Raw genomic sequence first — 23,591 nt, 5'->3', positions numbered from 1 at the left:
GACTGCCAATTTTATGTGGGATTATAAAAAATGTCACAACAAAATAGTTTACATTCCCTAATATCCTCAAGAGCCTAATCCTATGGGTCTAAAGTTTCTGCAGGTTATTGAGAGTTCCCCGGATGAAATTCGAAAAAAAATAAATTTGTATTGATAAAGCATTTACTTAGAAGAATTAATAAACAGTTTGCCTCACATTAAGTTATTTGCATGTTAAAGCAGGAATAAATACAGTTTGTTTTAGACCTCATTGAATTAACTATTATTTGGCTTACCTAAAAGTCCTAAAATATTTCACTTGGTAAAATACTTGTAACTCTATAACTTATTATATGTATATAAAGTTTATATGATAAACACATTTCTCCTGTTAAGAGTTCATCTGTTGATCTTAAATTTTCTAACATGGACTCTTGGAAACTGGAAATTGGGTTTCAGTTGTTATTTCTAATCATTACCCTTCTTCTGTTTCCCAAGTTGCTAAACTAAGATAGTTTTGACATGGTTGAAAAAGACTTTGAGTAGTTGTGTCAGACTACTACTCAATGGTATCACAAGATATCCTATTCATTCTTACTTCCACAGCCCACTTGTATTTGGAGCAGTAATATTCCCTACTTCAAAAACTATATTTCTATATTTTCCAGCTTCTGTTACAGCTAAGGATGGCGATGTGCTGTAATTCTGGCCAATAAGATATAAGCATAAATCACTAGCTATTAATAGAAACCAAGGCTTTTTTTTTTTTTAACGTACACATTTGGATTATACAAACATCTTGCTTCTCATGATTTGTTACTCCTTCTTGGAATGCAGACAGGATGCTGGACATAAAGCAATGGGGTTTGCAACTACTAAGCAACAGACATTCTGTGGATGGTTGAGAAAAAGATGGGAGCAGCCCAGTGGTGTTATGGAGCCACCTCAACCAACTTTGTGCTCTCTATTGGGACTTCTTTCCACCTAAGGACAATAAGCCCCTTAGTTGTTTACATTTCTTTATTTGCTTTCCTTCTTTTTCCCCTTGTACTTTTTGAATTTATGACCCTTATTATATGGTTAAACATTTAGTCCAATTGTCCTTTGTTGGACTTCCTTCCACTTATGGCCAAGATGGAATAAAAGGAACTGATTTTCCCTCCTGCCTGTATCAACTAAAAACTTAGACAAAATATATGAAACAACAGTTTTCAAGATCTTATGCATCATGGCCAACAATAATTCTTGTCCAGTAACTCTGTAAATCATAGACAGATATGGCAACATAGCTCAAGCAGTAGTATGTTCTTGTCCTGTAATAGCTGGAAGTTGTTGCACGCCTGCTCAGAACAGAAAGCCAGAAGCTGATGTTCAGAGGGAATTAGTGCAGACTGAAGTCGTTTTATTCATGCCTAGTTCCTATTGCACTCCACTGTCTTGTGTTCTAATCATTCATCTTAGTCTTCCTCTCTGATCACCACATTACATTTTCTACTCTGTAGATGAGAATTAAAAAATGGTCGTAAACCAATACACAAGTGCATTAACAATGACCTGAGTTTTATAAACATGAATTCAAAAATTGATCATGTGTGACTTTCCTGGGCACACAAAAAAAATGCATATGTGTCATTTTCCTTCTAAATGTCTGGAGCAAATCTGTCATAAATATTTTTCAATTTATGATCTATTTTACATCTCACTAGTATGCCTGTTCCTTTTTATTTTACTTTTTGTGCAGCATTCCTCAGGTAGATGAAAGATCACTGTCTTTGGGCAGTAATGATAACTAAGCTCAGACTGGTCATTCTCTAAATAACAAGCGAGCAGCCCTTGTTTTCTAGGTAGTAATCATCAAGAGAAGCCAGGCAGCCTTTGTGTGGTTTGGACCCATTACTGTGGCCTCATTAACCCAACAGCATAGCAGCCACATGAACCTCGATAGTCTTCCTTTACGTAAGAAGATTCAGAGAAATGTGGCTCACAAGTCAGCTAGAAGTCCTGACTTCTTATGCCTTAGAAATGGTGCACTTGCATCTAGAAAAGTGGGACCAAAAGGGGAGCTAGAAGGAACTTGAAGGAGAGCTGACCTAACTGCTGCCTCTCTTACCTTTCCTTGATCTCACTGAGATCACATTGTGTATCATCAAGAATAGTGTCTTATTTTAATCTCCAGCTGCACACAGATTAGACTTTCATAAACATTTTGCCCTTTTTTATTTACTTACTAGTGTATCCTGTGATGTGATTTTGTAAATATGAAACTATAAGGAACAATGACTGTTGATATTTAAATAATAGCTAACATGTTATTGAATGTTTTCTGTATGCCAGACACTGTCCTAAGTGATAATGTGAATTATATGATTTAATTTTCAAAACAATCTTACGAGGCAGACAGAATTATCACTCTCAAATAAGCACAGAGAAGTAAGTTAACTTTCCCCAGTTTATACAACTCATAGGTGGTTGACTTGGGATTTAACGTGGGCATCCTGTCTTGGGATGCTGAACTCTTAACTACCATAATACTGTCCTATTCTAGTTTTTTAAAATTTTTTTAAAAAGAAAGACCCTCTAGATCAGGTAGAACTATTTATTACTTATATGCATATTAAAATATATATTAAATCCTCTTAACAGCAAGTTTGATATCCAGGCTGTGTTCATAAGTATATGAAATTGCTATTATTCAACCATTTTTTGATCTACAAAAATGACTATTTCATATGGTTCAAACTAATACCATCTTTAAAGAGGGGTGAACCCCACTCCCACCACAAGCTTTCATTTTACTTACTATACCTACAGAGTTACTTTTTAAAATCCTTCTTTTTAAGGATCTTGAACTATTCTCGAACTATAGACTCTTTTTAAGGGGCTCTTCTAGGAATGAGACATCTTGGTAGGGAACTGGAAAGAGCATCATCGGTTTGGACAAACTCCTCTTGGAATGTTAGTGTAATTTGTCATAAAACAGAATGGAGAATTGAAAGTGACAAATGTTCCAAATGCCTTGCACATTGTGGGCTTTCAATAATAAATATTCTCATTATCCTCAAAGAAAGCAACTTAATGTTGTTCAGAATTTTTCTTCTATCAGCCAAGGTAAATATTTTGCATATTGAAATTATTATTTTCTTAATCCATTTTGAAGTTACAGTCTCTAAACAAATCTTTCAATCATAGAATAAGCATTTTAAAATACAAATGTGCTACCTCTCTGTAATCCAGACATTTTGAGTACCCTATACTTTTTTTCTAGCATAATTCAGTGATTGAACAAGCTTGATGTACATAATTAAAATAAGAATGAAATATTAATTTCTTAAAACAATAAAATTATTTTGAATAATTTGATTGTTAGTCATTTTCATGTTTTTGCTTTCTTTTTACTCTATGTATTATATACGATAATAATTATAAAGATATGTATCCACATACACATATATGCAGGAAACTGCACGTATCCTAAGTATGCAGCTTGATGAATTTTCACAAACTGAACCAATACTCAGACTCAGATCCAGGAAAAGAACATAACTATTTTCCTAGAAGCCCACAATGTGCACACTTTCTATCATTACCCTCTCTCTATCAAGGATAATCCATATTCCAATTTCTAATGCTATAAATTAGTTTTTCTTTTTTTTAAAAAAAACTTTTATAGAAGTAGAATCATAGACTCATACAACAATATTCTTCTGTGGCTGGCTCCTACCCCTCAAGTTATGTTTGTGAGACTCAGCATATTGTCTGCCTATAGCTGTTGTACATTCCTTCTCATGGCTGTATGGAATTCCATTATGTGAATATACCACAGTTTATCCCAGCTACAGTTGATTTCCTGTTAGATTTTAAAATTATGCAGCTTCTCTGACTTACTGAAATTATAGGAGTAGAGAGCTAAAACATCTTTTAATTGACATTAATGAAATATCTTGATCCTTTTCTTAATGGAATTCAACAGATACTTATTCAATGTTTATAAAGCACTTCAGAGATTGTAAAGACAGTACAACATTTCAAGTAGCTTACATTTTAAAGGGAGGAGACTTTCATAATAAAAATTTTTATAGTAAGGCAACTTTTCATAAATACCCTTAGGAAATGAAGCAAGATTGTACAAGGTTGAGTAGGGAAGAGAAAAGGAGGATAAAAGAAATGGTTGATGGGCCTTAAAGAACATGTTTAAATATTTTATTAAAACTATCTTCAAGGAAAAATACTACTAAAGTTTAAACAGTTTAAATTTGGAGAGCAATTCAGAGACATAATGTTGCTTCTATTGCATAAGACTACTAAATGAAAAAGCCCTTCAAAATATGATTAGTACTCCAAATCAATAATCCCATGAATATATACAATCTTATACATATCTCACTGAAGTTGATTCAACCAAAAAATGATATTCTAAAGAAAATGTATTTTTTTGCTAAAAGGCAAATAGTAAAAATATTATAAAACATTATTTTTCAATAAAGCAGATCATAAAATTCAGTTGATATATAATTACTCTTTCCAAAGAGAAGATGAATAACTTATTTCTTATGTGATTCCTCCATTTCATAAACTGCACATTTATATTTATATATGAACAAATAAGTACTTACATCACATTGCTCTAAAATGTTTAGTTATTTATTCTACAAACATCTGTTGGGTTTCATTTATGTGAAAGGCGCTATGCTAGGAACTTGACATACAAAGGTGATTAAAACTGGGACCTTGTCTTCAGGGACCTTTATCTTGGGGGAGACAGACATGAAAGAATTAGAGTATGGTCCCGGCCACGACAAAGGCATATGCACCTGGGGCTCATGAGAACACAGAAAAAGGGCGTCTAGATCAGACTGAAATGCAGAGAGGGAGATCAGGGGACACTTCACTGAGGAGGTGACTCCTGAATGAAGTCAGAGACTTAAGGGAAAAGTGGCACTTAGCACTTTGGGCAATGCAGAGAAGGCAGGCATGAATGGAGGAGGGAAGACTGGGTATAGCCCAGGATGGTTAGAAACTATGCTGCTTATTGGTATGTGTGTGCCAGCTTGAAGCCAGGGGCCTACGTTTGTGAATTTCTCCCCTATCATTGTTTTTTAAAATATTAATGCACTATAGTTTTTTTTAATTTGGCATAATCAAGATGCGACTAAAGTAATTTATTTTTTGTCCCAGAGTCTGGTGTTATTCCAGCTTCTGTTGTCATTTCAAAGAAAAGTCCTTTCTGGTCTATCAAATTCTGTGGTGCTTCAAATTCCATAATCCTTCCAGAGTCTAGAACAAGCACCCTGCAATGTGAAAAAAAACACAGTCATCTAACCTATAATCAGTTTTCCACCTCAGTTTTTTGCTCTTGCTAATATAAGGTTTAAATTACTGTGTGAGATATTTCAGTACAAACTATATAGGTACTAGTTAATTCAGAGAATAAATCGGGTTTTCTAATATTCTTTGAGCACTAAATTTTTCTTCTAATTATTTTGGAAAATATTTTCTATACCATTCATGAAAATGTTTTATCTCCCAGCACAGATAGCATTCTTTATTAGTGGCAAGTAATTAGTGTGTTTTGTATGTCCAATATCTAGCTATGTAGAAATTGTCTTATTTCCAAGAAGAAAGCAAGCATACCTGTCTGAATCAATGATAGAATGCAGTCTGTGAGCAATCGTCAGGATGGTGCAATCGGAAAACTCCTTCCTGATCGTAGTCTGCACCAAGTTATCAGTCTCAAAATCAATGGAGGCTGTTGCCTCATCCAAAATGAGAATTTTTGTTTTTCGAAGTAAAGCGCGAGCAAGACAGACAAGCTGCCGCTGTCCCACACTATGAGAAAAAAAGCAAAATAACTTCAACAAGGGACTTTATGGTAACACACTTCATGTTCTAAAATTCTGATGATATGGCCATTCATTCTTTTTCTAATCTGCACGTTCATTCTGTCTTTTATTCAAGAAATTATTTATTGAGGGTTCACTATGTGCCAGACACTAGAGCAATGAGCAAAACAGATAAAAATCTGTGTACATTTTACATTCTCACAGAGAAGACAGAAAAAAATGAACATAATAATAATTGAGTAAAATGCATAGTAAGAAGAGCATAAAGTATATATAGTTCATATATATGTATACACACAACAGTATATATAGCAATTTCATATATAATGTGTATAATAAGTTCTAACCAGAAGTCAAACACACAGAAGGAGGTATAACATGTGGGTGTGGGGTGGGTATTTTAGATGAATGCTGCCAAAGAATTTCTCAGAAGTTGCCTTTTAAGTCAAGACCTGAAGGAAGTGCAGAGTGAGCCATGCAGATTTCTGTTGGAAACTTGTTTCAGGCAAAGGAAACTACAGATGCAAAATCCTTGAGGCAGCCATGAGCTGGCCTGGCAAACTCATGAAACAGCAAGGAGACCGGCCTATGTGGCAGCAACAGCAAGAGGAAGGGAGAAAGTTATCAAGGAAGAGTTGGGAGTCATGCCATGCAGGCCATTAAAGGGATCCAGCTCACTTTCCTTGCGTCTCTGATCACTTAAAGGGGACAGTCCTAAGACAACAAACAGTGATGGAGAGAAAGTAACCCTTTATAACATTTTTAAGGAACAAGGTTATTAGAGTAGCAGTCTTGAGAAAAGAAGATTCAATTAAATAGTGACATTCCATAGTTTTCTCTTTTCTTTTCCTTTTCCTTTTCCTTTTCCTTTTGTTTTCTTTTGTTTTCTTTTCTTTCCCTTCATCAATAGTTCCCAAGCCAATGGCTACCATTTTATTCCTTGTTCCTCTTCCCTAGACAGAATCAGCAATGATGTGCTTTAAACAGACCAAACAAGCTCCTTGATGGCTCAGGAGCTATTTCGCCTTGAGGACAATTTCTAAAGAGCTTAGAATGAATAACCAGGGCAAGCTCTGTTCTTAGCAGCCTACCTGAGGTTCTCACCACCCTCTGAAACCTCATGCAGCAGCTTCTCAGGAAGGGACTGCACAAACTCTTTCAAGTGACACAATTCCAGCACCTCCCACAGCTCACTATCAGAATAGTTGTTTAAGGGATCCAGGTTCATTTGAAGGGTTCCAGAAAATAAAACAGGGTCCTAGAGAATAAAATAGTCCTCTGTAATCTTACTGTCAACTGAGGCACACATAAATTTAAAAAAATCAGACTCAAATAAGGAAAAGGCAAAATGATCAAACGTAATATAGTAATCAAATTCACTTTATATTTAAAACAAAAATAGAAGAGAATAAAAATAAACTATAATTAATAATAAACTATATTAATAAACTAATTAATAAACTAATATTAATAAACTAAAATAATAAACTGTATTAATAAACTAATTAAATGAACTATATTAAATCATTATAAGCGTCCTGATTCTCCTTCTCTTCTTCCTATTATTTACAATAATGTCAACAACCACAATAATAATGATAGCTGCCAAGTAGTCAGAGATATGATATATAACATAATAAATATAAAATTTAGTATGTTTATAATATTATCACTCAGCATACGAACTCAGAAAGATAGAAGTTAATATACCTAATTTACACAGAGTGAACTGGAGGTTCCAAAAAGCACTTGTTCAAGACCACACAGAAGATAAGTTGTTGAGTAGAATTCAAAGCAGACTGAGACCATTTTCTTTCTATTACAACAAGATGCCTGGTGAAACTATATTTTACTATACCTGGATTTATTATAAGAGAGGAATGACTGATGTCTCTTTTTTCCAGCAAGTTTTTTTCCCTGCCAGAATTCTGGATTATACCAAATTTTTCCCCCACCCTGGACAGGGTCTCGCTCTGTTTCCTGGGCTAGAATGCAACGGTGTTATCATTGCTCACTGCAACCTCAAACTCCTGGACTCAAATGATCTTGCTGCCTCAAACCATCTGAGTAGCTGGGACTACAGGCATGCACAATTGTGCCCAGCTAACTTTTTTATTTTTTGTAGGCACAGGATCTTCCTGTGTAGCTCAGGCTGGTCTCAAACTCTCAGCCTCAGGTAATCCTCCCACTTCAACCTCCCAAAGTGCTGGGATTACATGTGTGAGCCACTACTCACCACGTCAAATTTGTTTTGAAGTAAATCCTCTAATACAAGTATATGTTTAAGCAATATGACTGAGATTTTAGTATTTTAAGATATTTTTAGAAGATAGCACAAAAATATTTAATAAATGGTCAGAAAATATCTTTATTCTTTCAAACTCAACTGAATAAATCATATTTTACAGGCATCATAGTCTTGAGCCAATTTCCATACTTGTTGATGATCAAGTTCCTTTGATTCCACAGACCAAAAAGTCAAAAGGACTTAAGAAAAGGAATCTAACTGAATTATGTTTCTTTTTTTTAATGTTTCTAAACTTCAAGTCAAAATAATCAAACTACACTCAAACTACCGACTAAGCAAAGACTTCATAATTTTTTTTCTTCCAAAAAATACCAGTAAGTTTCAGTCTGATCTATTCATTTGAATTTTATTTGTACTTACCATTAGGAAAAGAACGTTTTCAAAGAGAGGTACTGGATCTTCAAATAGATAAATGCCCTTAGAAAGAATGCTTCACAATAACAGTGTTTAAATAGGGTTCAATCATGTAGCAATTTTTCATAACACGTTTTTAAAATAATCTGGCTTCTAAAAATGAATTTATATACTTGGAACAAAAAAATTTTAAAAAGAAAAGAAAAAAAAGTTCCCTTGGAGTGAGTTAAGAAAGAATACTGGCAAAACACTTCACCTGCGGAATAATATTAAGTTTGCCACGAAGGTCATGAAGCCCAATAGTGGATATATCAATTCCATCAATGATGATTTTGCCTCCTGATCCCTCCACAATTCTAAATAAGCAATTTGATAGTGTTGATTTGCCTGCTCCGGTCCTTCCCACAATTCCAATCTGTAACGAAATGATCATAAACAGTTCATGCTGCATTTTCTGTAAGGGAACAGGGCCTGTGCACTGACAAAAAATACCTTAGGTGCCAGGTGAGTGGGATCCAATTTTCCAACTAGACTAACCTTGAGTGGCATGGAAGATATAATGTGACTTCTAAGGATCAGTCTTTATCCAGATATTCTTTACTCACTGGAGAGGCTCTGGCTAATATGTGTTCTCCTTCTACTTGTACTGATTTAGTTACTACCTAACTAGAGAACCCCAGCAGCCCCAGGAAAAGTAGATCATCCCTGAACCACCTCTGAACTAGTCAATAAAGGCAAGTGCAAAGGAGGTGCTGAGGATGAAATGGCTTTACTGCAACTTGCAAACAATGAGGTTTTCTCTACCTTCCTTCCCCTCAAACAAACAAGCAAACAAACAAATACAAGGCACTGGAACCTTTTGCCAAATAGGCTAGAAAATCCAAAGGAATGCCTGTAAATTTCCCTGGTGTATCCAAACAACTTAGCATTAAAACTATTGTGGATGGCCATGGATCATGTTTAAGGATTTGACTCCTGGCCAAAATAATTGGCTTGTTATAAACATTCCAGTAATTAAACATGTCCCTTTGACCATGGGAACCAAAGCAATCTCTTCTGGTTGCTGATTCATGTGTTAGAGTTAATAGGAACATTAGGCAGAGAGAACATTAAGGTCGTTGGCTTGCCCTAATATAAAATTTTAAATCTGACAAATACATCAGAGCAAAAGAAAAAACAGGAATCTATTGAATCAATTGGGAAAATCAAAATTCCAGAATGATTTCATTTGCTCCCCACATATTTATGTTCCCAAAATATATGTGCTAATGTATATGTTTGCTTTTTTAAAAATGCAAAACTGGGATCATACTATCAATGGTTTTGTAGGTTGCTAAATTGTATTTCAAGCATCTTTCCATCTCTCTAATAGTCTTGGAAAACAATGTCACTGACTATACAAATAATTCATAATATGGATTTACTGTTTTGTAGGTAACTATTTTACTTATTGTTATAAATCACTTTATAGAGAAAGTAAAAATAATCTACACTAAAATTATGTTTCACAATAGTGTAAGAGCAATTAAAATTTTTTTTTTCTTTATAGAGGGAAAACTTACTGTCTACCCACCAACCACATATTATCACTTTTATATGAAATTTTAAGAAGAAACTACTTTACATTCAATATCATATTGTACTTAACAACGAATGCAGTCAGATAAAAGGGAAACTGAAACTGAAATATATATGGTACCTTCTCTTCCTCACGAGTCTTGAAAGTGATATCTTGTAATGCTAAACCAAGATCATCTCGATACCGAGCCTGGTAATTAATAAATTCCACTATCCCTTTATCCGGCCATCGTAGTGGAGGCCTTCTAGACATTATCCAAGGTGCCTTGAAGCAAAGAAATATTCTTTAAACTACAATTGCAATAAAATATACCCCCCAAAGATAACTCTCATGCATGTAAACAAAAGTGAGGATAAATGATGGTAAATGAGACATCTGTAGATATTATGATTTTTTGAAAATAGTTTTAAATATTACCAGCATAAAACCTCTCATCTAGTTATCAGAAAATCTTAGAAATAAATTTTCACAGGTAAAAGATTTCTCATCTTCTGTCAAGGTATTAAGAAAAACCTTCTAAAATCATATAAGGGGCTAAAGGTAACCTGAACTTTTAGCTGAGATGAGGACAGTTTGTCATTCTCTCATTCCCCAGACACTGAATGTTTGCTCTACTGGTCACTGTTTTAGTTGCCAGAGATTCAGCAGTGAGGAAAACAGATAAAAACTCTTCCCTTCATGGAATGTACATGCTAGTGGGGTCAGACAGAAAGAACCATGTGACACATGTAGAATGTTAGATGATATTAAAGCTTTGGAAGACAAGAAAAATAAGCAGAGTTGGTAGAAGGAAGAGGTGTTATTTTAAGTAGGGTGGTTAGGAAAGGCTTTCCTGGCCATGCTGAGGGAAAAAGCCATATGGATGCCAGAGGAAGAGCATTCTAGACAAAGGGATTAATAACTAGCTGGAACTAATCACTTGTTCCCAGGACCCTGAGATGGACTTGTCTGGAATATTGGAGGAAGCATGAGGCAGAACACAGGGAGAGTGTGGTGCCTGGGCAATGAGGTGAGGTATTTCACGGGACAGGGAGTGAAGGCCAATGTCAAATGATAGGTCAGGTAAAGTGAGGACTGAGAACAGGCCATCCTTGGTCTTGAAAAGGCCAGGTTCAGTGGACTGGTAGGAGTGAAAGCCTGTTTGAATTAGGTCCAAAAAAGACTAAAAGAAAAAGAAATAGAGAAGCCAGTACAGGCAACTTTTCCAAAGAATTCTTCTGTAAAGGGAAACAGAGAAACAGAGCTCTAAAGGGGTGAAGAGGGTTATTTGGACAAATTGACCTCTTCTACATCAAGTATTTTTGCAGCAGTATTGGTCACAACTTGCATTAAATTTCATGGAAGTTTTTTATTTGTTTTTTTAAATGTGTTTCTATACATACACACATATTTTACCATCTTTTTCCAATGTGAAAGATATATTAATAGCAAAAAGTTTAGAAAATGTAGAAAATTATATGTGTGTGTGTGTGTGTGTGTATATATATATATACATATATATATATTTTTTTTTTTTTTGTCACCCAGGCTGGAGTGCAGTGGTGCAATCATAGCTCACTATAACTTCAAACACCTGGGTTCAAGTGATCCTCCTGCCTCAGCCTCCTGAGTAGCTGGGACTACAGGTGCATTCTACCAAGCCTGGATAATTTTTTGTAGAGACAGGGTCTCACTATTTTACCCAGGCTGCTCTCGAACTCCTGGGCTCAAGCAATCCTCCTGCCTCAGTCTCCCAAAGTGCTGGGATTGCAAGCTTGAGCCACTGCATCTGGGCAAAAATATTATTGTATAGTAGTCATCAGATGGCAAATGGACTAAGCAAATTGATTGGTAACTGAGGATTGTGAAAGTAGACTAATATTTCATGAAATTTATGAGAAGGAAAGACGATACTTAGGGAAAAATCTAAAGGAACATTCAAAGTTCAGGTAGGAGTTGGAAGATATAGGAAATATTTTAGCATATTTATGGGCTGAGAGGAGCAAGGGGTAGGAATTAAAAGAGATAGTTAATGGGTAAGGCCTCAGAGAAGACAGGAAGTGATATTACCAAAAATGCAACTGGAAATGTTAGATTTTTTTTTTTTGGAGGAGGAACACATCTTCTTCAGACTTAGGAGCAAAAGAAGAAGAGCCATCCACAAAAAAGGAAAGAGTTTTGTAGGTGGACTAAAGAAGATACAGACATTCAAGTTATCTTTACCATCTGCCCTCTTAATTAACTGAACTTGGGCGCAGAAGTAACACAGATGAGTGAAATATTCGGATAAGTTAAATATGCTGTCAATAGTCTCATTCTTTGCCCTCCCAAATTATAATTAATTAAAGAGAACAAAACAGACTGATTTATTCTCCTCCTCCTTCCCATTCACAGAAATGTTAATGATGAGTAAATGGAGCAGAAGTTATAGTCAATAAGGATGCAATCAATTTAGAAATTGTGCAGACTCTAAATAATTATGAGCTGACTACATTAAGACACTTTTCTCAATGTAAATCCCCACAAAGTTGTAATCATAAGTTCTGTATTTTACCCTACACATCAGTAGAGGACAAATCACTGTCCTTTTTAAAAACAGGTTATCATATTTCATTTTTATAACTCACTGAAATTGGGATGTATCTTACAATTTATGGAGTGTCCTAACTTAACTAGTGGTGTTTTTATTTCTACTTTAGTGATATATAAAATAATGGTCCATTTTACAATAATTTCAGTTTTAATTTCATTAAAATGTTGAATATTACAACATCAATTTGGAAATGCAGGGTTTTAAAAAATTATTATGGGCACATAATAGTTGTATATATTTATAGGGTACATATGATATTTTGATACAGGCATACAATGTGAATTAATCAAATCAGGATAATTGGGGTGTCCATCACCTCAGATATTTAACACTTCTTTCGTGTGAAGAACATTCCAATTCTACTCTTCTAGTTATCTTAAAGCATATCCTGATTTATTGTTGATTTTAGTCACTTTGGTGTGCTATCAAATATTATTTATTCTATCTATTAACTATATTTTTGCACCCATTAACCATCCTCGCTTTATCTTTCCCCTCCTGAAATGCATGTTTTGTATAAAATTCATTTTTTTAAATGTCACTTCAAGGTGCATTAAAATATCTTAATCATGCATCTATTTATTGGTTACTTAGGAGTGCTTACCTCTTTATCCATATTTTCATATTCACAAACTCTTTCAATGGAAACTGCATTGCTTTCAATTTCACATGCTTGCTTTGCCCAAAAATTCAAAGAATGAGTAATCTGGGGGAGGTGATGGGGAAGGAAACAAGAGCTTAATGCATGTTCTTTTGTCTTTTATGTAATATAAATAATACTTTATTTTTATAAAGTTTCATTTTTTAGAGTTTTCATATACTTTATTTCTTTTGATTATATAACAGCTCTAGAAGTAAGTATATTTCTTCATATACACACTTGTGTTTCTTTAAGTACATTAAACTCACTAAGATCATAAAAATGCAATTATTTGGCAGAAGACAGAACAACCATAGTTCCACATATGTTAAAGTCCATACTTGGTTTAGGGAATGATGAATGCTAAGATTGATGGGATATGCCTCAAAAATGCATCTCCTAAATGAGAGGAAAAAAATAGTGCACAAACACTTTGGCATTCTTCACAATCTTCTGTCAGAAGGAAGTTTCTCCTAACTTTCTGACTTTCTCCTAACCTTGTTTCCTTTTTTTTTTTTTTTTTGACTATACTTTCTTCTCACTCTATTCCCAAATGTAGATTCTGCAAAGTTATTTCTAACATAATTCTAAAAGTCAAAAAACTTTGACAATCTCGTTTTATCTTGAGTTTGGTGCCAACTCATTTGGTGGCCCACCTGAGTTCAACTGATATAGGGCTCTTCAAAATGTTTATTTAACCTACTTAGGGAGTATATTAGCATATTTCACTGCAAAACACAGTAATGTTTGATTTTGGGGTTCTGCCCCAGGACCTGCATAGAGACATGTGCCATATTTCCTTCCTAGAAGCCTAAATTCTGAATTCTGAAATGCAACGGGCCTCAAGGTTTTTGAATAAGAGACTAAAGGCATAAACCAAAATCACATAGACTTATCTTCTAAATAATGTGGAATTATATTAAACAGTTAAGGGCACTTGCTATTTCACAAAGGGGGCATGAACACACTCATACCACTAGTGTTTTGCAGTGTAATATAAAATAGAGCTTATTAAGGACAAACTTACAAGCAAAGGAAAAGCAGCACATATACTCTCCCCAGAGCCTGCACTATTTTCTTGCTTAGACTGGGCAAATTGGATGCACTGGCCGTAGTGAAGAGGGGCCCTACCCTGTAACACTCTATTAATCTATAAGGGTAAGACAGCAGAAACTTCTGGGTAACTATGGAACTTTGTCCCTTAGTGTTCAGCCTTGGGTATCAGCCTGTTCTTCCTATTAGCTGACTTAGAACTGCTGATCCAGATTCCTGCTACTACCCAAACAGAAAGAAATAAGCCTCCAGGGCAATCCAGATTTGTCTCTCATTACTTAGTTAATATAATCTATAATTTAGACAGGCAAAGGAGAAGAGTGTTTAATTAATTGGATTATAAACATATCATGTATGGTAAAAATCATTATTTACTTACATTTAGGGCATAGGATATAGATAAACCAACTATTGCTGAATCTATGGAATTGCCAGCCAGCACAGCAAGCAGTGCAGCAAAGAACACCATTATGTTGCCAAGAAATTCAAGTCTAACAGACAGCCACCTGTGATAGAGGGAATATATTCTTAAGTAAGTGAGATGAAAAAGTTTTGATGCACTTAGTACTAACTCTCCCCTGGAAAATCGAGAAGTAACCATCAATAGCTGCTTCCCTTTTGTTCCCCCACTTACTTGGAATTCAGTCAAACATAGGATTTTCACATGATGATAGCTTAGAAAATTCCTCTGCATAAAAATATACTTTCAGAACTTTGCTTTAAAATTTGATCAGAATTTAAAAGCAAAGGAAAAGAATACTAGCCAAAATGATGTCTTGCATTTTTAAAAATCCCATTGGAAAATCAATTATCTTTCCAATTACATACACTTTTTATAGGATAAAGTTATTCTCTAAAAATTAAAATCTGCCCAACTACTACATAATATTTCATTTATTCTCCTTTAAGGAAATTATAACTTCAAATTCAACAATTTTATAAAATAATGTATGCAGATAAAAATATATTCTAAAAATATAAACTACAATGTAGAATTATGTAAGAAGTAATACTAATAGCATCCTGTATATCCTTCAACAACTTGGGGCCTTGTTTTAGTATAAAGTAGTAGGTACTGTTTATATGAATATAATAGATACAATTTAATTGAAATGTATATTAAATACTAAAAAATACTTAGGGCTTATTATTACATATATTTTTAATTGGATGAAATGCCATTACAAAACGCTCTTTCTGTTTAGAAGTGAGTGAGCAAGATATCTAAGAAGAGACTGATCCCAAGGTAGGTGTTTTGATCTGACTTACCCGTTTGAAATTACATTATTGTAGAAACAGACCAAGTGCTCATTCACCACTTCTTTGTTTTGCTGAATGAATCTGTGTCCGTGTCCAAATGCCCTAATAGTGGACACTCCTGATAAAGTCTCACTAAAGTGGGAAATGATAGGAGAACGGGAAGCTCCTGCCAATCGCCGAAGCTGCCGAGAGCTTGCCATGTAATATCTCTAATTAGAGGACAGAAAGAGGCAGTTGGAAAGATGTAGCTAAAATTGCTTCAGTGGTTTAAAAACTGTAAGACCCTTGGGCAGTGATTTAAAGAGTGACTCCAAAAACTGAGATACAAATCCTAATCCCTGGTACCTACTGAATTGTGACTTACTTGGAAACAATATCTTTGCAGGTGTAATTAACAAGAAGATCTCAAGAGGAGATCAGCCTGGATGTAGGATGGATCCTAAATCCAATGCTGAGTGTTCGTATAACAGACAGAAAAGAAGACACAGACACAAGGAGAACACCCTGTGCAGATGGTGGCAGAGACTGGAGTGATGTGTCTATAAATCAGGGAAAATGCCAGGAATTGCTGACAGCCACCAGAAGCTAAGAGAGAAGCATGAAACAGATTCTCAACCAACCCTGCCTACATAATTGATTTTGGACTTCTGGCCTCCAGAGAAAATAAATTTCTGTTGTTTTAAGCCTATTATGAATAAGTTATTCAACACTTTTCTACAGGAGGCTTAGGAAACTAATATACCCACACAACAGCAAAAGGCCCAAATTCTGGGCAGCACCACTAGAGCATAATCGGGCAAAATTTCACTTTGACAGTCCTCTCAAATGACCATGATTGAGTATCTACTATGGAAAAAGCTCTGTATCAGAGGTTGAAAATGTGACCAGGCAGTTAATCCACTAAATGAGGGAAGCAGACCAAGTATACAAATAATATTTTTGTACCTAAACATAATTACAGAAAAAAATATATTTATTTTTTTCCTACAAAAATCACTAGTGCAGCCATAATTTCAAGTTGGTTCCCCCTTGGCCTCGGGTGGAGGACAATTGGGATGGGTGGGCATTGGGGAAAGCTGGAGGGAGCAAGCCCTGAGTGCACAGGACCATCATTAATTAGCCCCAGAAAATTGCTACCAACTAAAATTGAATTAAGGGCTACCAGATCTTGCAAATTTTTCAGGAAAGTCTTCAGATCTGGAATTTTATGTAAAATTCCTGATTTTAAAGTGTCTTCAGTTGGTTAAAACACTGAGCAAGCTAAATAAAGACATACCTCAATCTACATACAGCCTGCTAGCTTGCAGTTTATGAACTCTGCTCTGTGCTAAGTGCTCCAGAGAATACAAAGGATTATGGCATTCTGAGGCCACAACGGGATTTAAGAGGTTATCTAGACCAGGAAATATGTTTCTGGGTCATGGACCCTCTGAGTAGTTGATTAAGGATAAAACATTTTTCTCTAGACAAATGTAAATATGCATACATACTCAGAGCTTTTTATAAAATTTCAGTGAATTGTAGAAGCCATGAGGTTCTTCCATGAAACTGTCCAGGAGATCTAGTTTAAGAACCTTTGATCTAGATCAATGCTGCTCTCACTTCAGTAAGAATCACCTGGGAGGGTTTGTTAAAATGCAGACTTTTGGGCCCCACCCTGAGGGATTCTGATCCAATAGGCCTGTGGTCCTTGGGTCCAGGAATCACACTTTGTGTAGCACACATCTAAATCAAACCTATTTCACAAGAGAAAGACCTGGAGCCAGGGAAATGATTTGCAGGGCACATGAGTCAGGAAGGTGACTAGAACTCCAGGTTCTCGAATCTAAATTCAGAGCTTACACTCTACAACTTCCCCTAACAAGCATGGTTGCTAGACTCTTTTCCACTCCTGGTCACCCAGTTATAATTTATCAACCATGAGACCATCACGAAAAATTGTATTTGCAACATGAGTGGTTTTTTTCTAAGCAGATATAATTGGTCCTCATTACCCTACTTCTGTTTCTAGATTTTTTACAAAATATATAAGACATAGTCTCTGCCCCCAGAGAAATTACAATCTCATTGAGGAGACAATCTGTGGTCTCCTAAAAATAGCAGCATAATAACTCCATAATACATAGGTGAGTCAGATCTTTTTGCACTATTTTGGTAGAGAATGCTTCACACAGAAAATGGAATATGACCTAGACCATGAAGGGTAAGTAAGATCCAAACAGACAGAAAGAATAGGGAAAACATATGAAGTAGAAGGAATAATGGAGTATAGGTATAGAGACTAAAAATGTATTAGCATTCTGGCTTGAGCAGACTAAACTTCAACATTAATTTAAAAACTTAGGTTTTTGGAAAGGAGTAAACTATAAGAATCCTTTTTTAAAAAAACAGCCTCAGATTACTTTTATATTTAATTTAAAATGTGTGTTTAGAAATTTTGTTTTCCAACTATGGCCTTATAGTGACATAATTTTGGAGTTTAAATTGCTTGACCACATTTTAATATGAAGATGTCACATAAGTGTCATGAAAGACATATTTTGCTCTTCCAGAAATCATGTGCTGATATCTGAGATAGCAGGACAAAAAGACAGTATCTGTTTCTGTCTTGGATATGCAGGCAAATTAATTTTCTGTTAAAATGTAAACAACATGTAGGTTTTGTGGTGGGCATAAAAGTGCAAGACTCAGTTCTCCTGTTTCAGGGAGCATAGCTGACTGAGTGACAGCCCCAGCTGCTGCACCACTGGGTCCGCAACTGTATTAGCATGAAAGCCACTTTTTCCATGGGTTGTTCCCAGCCAACAACTGAGCATGGCAGATAGTGCTAAAGCAGGCTCATGCCAGGACCAGTGGAACTCTCCCAAGGGGAAGCTGGACTGAGGAATTCCCATGGGTTCGAGTGAACTTGTTAATGAAACTCTTCCCCAGTCCAAGATTCTTTCTACCCAAACCCTCTTCCTTCTTTTTCTCCCTCACAGGGATCAGATCTGACTTGCTCAACCCAGCCCTTCTCCTGATCACTGTCTTTTATCTTTTACAGCCATTTTCCCCAGTAAATCTCTAGTGTATCTAATCCTTCTTGGATTCTGCTTCCTGGAGAACCTAGACTAACAGGAGGTTTAAGTGGGTCTGAAACTATATTTGACTGTGGGCTGGTAAGCAATTAATATAAATAAAAATCCATCTACTTACTTGTATGGAGAAATAGAAGAAAACCAAGGGAATAATCCCCAGAATGAAGAGTGGCAAAGCTCCCGCAATGACCAAAACTGTTCCAACAACATCCAGCGTACAATTTATCCACATTCGTAAATAGTAATGGAAACGTATGTCAATTACAAACATGTCCTGAAAAAGTTGATTATCAGGTCACTTTATTTTTAACTTTTCATGTTTTAGAATGAGGGGAAGGAGAAATATATCATTCAGTGAAAAAAATTAAAAAGATATTTTCTCAGGTGTCACAGTCTGATGATTAAATAAGTCCAACTACATGATCTTCGCTTGCCCTTGTATATTTATCCCCTGTAGTCAACTGTAACAATTAAAAGGCTGTTCTAGTAACAAGATGCCTGTGATCAAGCAATTTATATTTCCCAGTGACAACTACATGGCAATTAATTGTATAACTGAAGTCACAACCTAATACCAAAAAAAAAGTCTCAAATCCAGTAGAAGGACTTGCAAAATCCAGTATTTGTGGCACTGGGCTACCACTATTTACTACTCAAAAATTGTAAAGCACCCCTGGGGCATTGTTATCAACTAAAAACATGTACAGTGGCCTTCTTGAGTAGCTGGGTTATGCCTGTATCAGAAGAGGTAGAAAAACAAAATAATCTTCATTTACAAAATTAGAAACTGAAAGAGGGAGGTGGACAATAGAATAAGAGAAGGACACAGGGAAGGCCATGTTTTAATTCTCACTCTTTGTTGCATATAACTTAATCAAACCATGTTTGGAGTGCAAAGTATGACCTAAGAGAGCCCAAGTAAGAAAAAGACACTAAACCTGGAATGGATAAACTACTCAGTTCAAGACAAAACTGATACAAAGTGTAGAGATGGCATTTTGTTAATTCTATCTTGCTTTGGGATTTTCCTGACTATCTTATATATCAAATAGTGTAACAGTATCATATTCATATATAATTTCCTACTTGTTTTTAGAATTTACTTTCCCATACTTCCATCTGCTCAAGACGCAATCATTTAAAATTTTACTTTGAAAAAATGATTGTTATTCAGTAGGGTAATTGTAGGAAATGTTCACTAGCTTATACACACACCATTTTCTTTACATATAAATGTACTAACATATTTTAAAGTTATGGACTGCACTGTCTAATACAGGAACTACTAGCAATATGTGGCTACCGAGCACTTGAAATGTGGCCACTGCAAACTGAAGTGTACTATTAATATACAATAAAAACCAGATTTCAAAGATTTTGTACAAAAAATATAAGATATTTAATTAAGAATTTTATCTATACTACAGTTTGATATAATGTTTTGGATATACTTTATTAAAGAAAATATCAATTAATTATTTTGACTATTTCTTTTTACCTTTTTATTGTGGCTACCAGAAAATTTAAAATTACATTTGTGGTTTGCATTATATTTCTACTGGACAGTGTAATTATAAATGCTTAATAATAAACACATTGAGAAAACATCTAGAGGTAAGCAGAGGCATTCTGAAAATCTCCACCTATGCCACATTCACCATAAGTGATTTCTTAAGTTTTCTTAAAGGCAGAATGTTTTCAAAGTGCAGATTTCTCCATATTGACTTAAATTTTCATTCCCCTCTTAGCCTAAACCAGTGATTCTCAAACTCAGCGTGTATAAGAATTGTAGACATCAAAGCTCATGTGTTTCTTGGATTCTTTCTTTAAGTAATTTTTAAGAATTCTTTTAATTATATGTGTAAGATGTGACTCTGTCATACGTCAATTATGTGTAACAGGTCTAGAAATGTATTCAACAATGAAATCTGTACTAAACACATGATAGTTTGTACAAGTGAGATTATAAGGTACTAAATATGGGTCTTCATTTTTAGCAATGCTGTTTAGTAAGGTACATCTTTCCTTACCTTGGTGAAGCGATCGATAATCTGGCCTATGGGGGTGGCTTCAAAAAACTGCAGCGGGAGGTGCAGCACATTATTCAACAGCTGAGCATACATGGTCCGAGAGGCAGTCAGGGATCCTTTGGTGACCACATAGGCTCCAGAGCAGACAAAGAGACCTAAACACACACTGTTATCAGGGTCATATTAACAACATAAAGGAATTTTGTGTTTTAACTTTGAAGAGTTTGCTTGTAATAACATTTATTTTTTTGAATTGAAAACCCAAATACCATACCACAATGTGTAATTATGGGCTGAACTAAATATAAATGTATATGTGCATTTGAAATAAATAGGCACTTCTGATGGTTTGCCATGCTACCAGGTCAGAGCGCTCCTCATTCATGGTCATGGGTTCTATACAGAAATACACAGAAGATAAAAGATCAATCTGGTTCATGGAATTTTAGCAACTTCTTAACTTTATAATGTCCTGTGGGACAGTGTGGCAGTGACTAGTGCTTTTAGCCAAATAGTTTCAGTTCTCCAAACTTCTAGGTACACGGAAGAGTTGAATTTTCTGGCCCTTTTGTGGGTGATAGGATCAAATGAATAGTTCTGAACAAGGAATTATGAGAAAAATGACATATGACACTTTTAGGTTAGTACGTATTTAATTGCTAGTGTCAGACTTGCTACAGTTCCTATTCCCTCTTTGCACAGTGCCTACAAACATTTAAAATGGTGGTTGGATTGCTCCTTCAACATGGGACCCTAGGACAAGCAGAGTCCCTTTCCCAGCCCACAGTGGACACATGATATGAGTGAGGAATAAGCTTCTTTTGGTGTGTTAAGGTACTAAGATTTGGTTGGTGGGAAGATTGTTCTCATAATAACTAACAAGGCAGATAATATATAAAATAAACTTGTAGCTTTAGTGGAAGAAATAGGAAAATAGTTAATTAGCACACTTTGACTATTGTTAACTGCATTTGACAAAACATGACAAGAAAGAGACAAACTCAGAAAAGAGCTATCCAGTATGTGAGAAGAAATGGAAGGAAAAAAAGTCTCCAAATTGGGAAACACGTAGGGCTGGAAGAAGAAATGCTTTTGTTACATTGATTGGTTCAAGGAGAGATATATGACCCAAACTGTTTCAAGCAGAGTAATTTTATAGACTTCTATGGACAAAAGGTCTTTTAAAAATATATTTTCATCACCCATGTGGAGTTTGAAAATAAAACCAAGGAGTAAAACAAGGAGATCTGATAAATTAAGAGCCGTGGACACTTTATTTGAGCCTCTGGATCAAGTGTGTTTAAAGATCCATGCCTGGGCTTTTCAGTTTTGGGTGTCAATGGATTTCTATGTTACTTAAGCCAGTTTGCTCTTAAGTCTTAACAGATACAAAATAGCTCCATTGTACACTAATATACAAAATTGCTAATAAAAATGTGTTGCCAACATGATCGTTGTTCCTTTGTAGGCATCAGTTTAAAACAAAACAAAACGAAAGTAGTTGACCCTCACCACCTTAAATTCCATCAGCTAGTTTCTTTATATTTTTAAATAACATGACATTACTGCTATTAACTGATTTCTCAGTTGTAAGTAATTTCAGTTATTTTCTTCCATCCCTCCCCCATACTTCCCTCTTCCCCTTCCAAAAATAGGTTACCCTTTTTTCCCTCAAATATTCAGTGTTTATGTTACTACTAAACACATATTATTCATGAAGTTCACTAAATCTGGATTGCTTTTGCCACTATTTTTCCATATGCTTAGTTTTGTATGTAACTAGCAATAATCTGTCCCCAAACACTTCAATACCCAGCAAATCTCTTCTGAATATGTTCAGACTCATCAGATATTCTATTGTTTCTTTCATCCGATTTAGACCCTCCCCTTTGAAACACAAAATATCCTCTTGGAACCCTCTGTCTCTCTGCTCTAAACTAAAATGGTTGCTAAAACAGGCATTTGTATTCTTCAGTTGTGGGAAATATTTTTAAATACTATGTCCTTAATAATTTTTCTTCTGCATTTACTGAAACTCCTTTTATATATGAATGTTGAAATTCTTGAACTGTTCCTCTAATTTTTTCTTATCCATCATTTTTATCTCTGTTTTTGATGTTGTACATTTGGGATAATTTCTTCTAATTTATCTTCTCACACATGTATAATCTTTTTAAATTCTTTAATTTTTTTCAAGAACTTTCTTGTTCTCAGACTGAACTTCTTTTAGCACATTCTGTACTTAACTTTATGGATGTAGTATTTTGAATCTACGAAGACACTAATAAGAGCCTTTTAAGGCCTAATTCTATTCCAAATAGTATTATTTTACTTCTGGGCTAGACTGCTGTATTTGTTGACTTATATTTATGTGGTTGGTTTTGTTAAAATTTATCACCATTCATCATTATCAGTTTAAAAATATGAGAGAAATACATGGTTAATTAATATAGGTACCTGACGTGGCTTTCTTCTGCTATTGCATACATTAATTTCCCCTATCATTTCTCTCAATGGAAAAGTTTGGTTCAAGTTCCACTTAAATGGGTGAGTATGACCCTGGAAGTCTTCATATGGGGATCAAGACATGTAGTCTGAGGCTTCTCCAAAAGCCACAATAAGGAGGCTTTCTTTTATGTATGTCATGCTGGAAACCCTAATTTTCTCTTTGAACATCAGCTTTCTGGTTTCCACTGTACTGCTACTACGTCAGTGGCTGTTACATTGGTGGTGGCCGTGGGTGTTCTAGGAGGGGCTGATAGGCCAGCAGAACAATGCTCTAGTGAATTACTTTGATTACTTCCATTAAACTCAATTCTACTCTCTGTACCTGTGACCATATGTTTAGTGTCGGTTCAGCTGAACATCTCCCTCTTCTGTTCCAGCTTCCGCAGTATCT

General features: G+C 35.2%; 1 protein-coding gene across 1 annotated transcript in view; it reads right to left on the bottom strand.

Annotated features, from left to right (window-relative positions):
• Nucleotides 1–4,610: 4,610 nt before the first annotated feature.
• The window catches only part of LOC123630640 (multidrug resistance-associated protein 1-like), an 83,662-nt gene continuing 64,681 nt past the window's right edge, over nucleotides 4,611–23,591 (bottom strand). The window contains exons 19-28 of the mRNA XM_045540462.1: nucleotides 20,693–20,847; nucleotides 18,781–18,936; nucleotides 15,595–15,794; nucleotides 14,705–14,831; nucleotides 13,237–13,338; nucleotides 10,181–10,324; nucleotides 8,738–8,896; nucleotides 6,911–7,077; nucleotides 5,611–5,805; nucleotides 4,611–5,267 (exon numbers count right to left, since the gene is read on the bottom strand). Coding sequence (XP_045396418.1) covers nucleotides 5,129–5,267; nucleotides 5,611–5,805; nucleotides 6,911–7,077; nucleotides 8,738–8,896; nucleotides 10,181–10,324; nucleotides 13,237–13,338; nucleotides 14,705–14,831; nucleotides 15,595–15,794; nucleotides 18,781–18,936; nucleotides 20,693–20,847 — 1,544 coding nt within the window. The 3' untranslated portion in view covers nucleotides 4,611–5,128. The remainder of the gene's footprint in view (nucleotides 5,268–5,610; nucleotides 5,806–6,910; nucleotides 7,078–8,737; nucleotides 8,897–10,180; nucleotides 10,325–13,236; nucleotides 13,339–14,704; nucleotides 14,832–15,594; nucleotides 15,795–18,780; nucleotides 18,937–20,692; nucleotides 20,848–23,591) is intronic.

Source organism: Lemur catta, chromosome 1 (genome assembly GCF_020740605.2).
Source record: "Lemur catta isolate mLemCat1 chromosome 1, mLemCat1.pri, whole genome shotgun sequence".
NCBI classification, from domain to species: Eukaryota; Metazoa; Chordata; class Mammalia; order Primates; family Lemuridae; genus Lemur; species Lemur catta.
The sequence above is the reverse complement of the archived record's forward strand: the minus strand, read 5'-3'. Positions and strand labels throughout refer to the sequence as shown.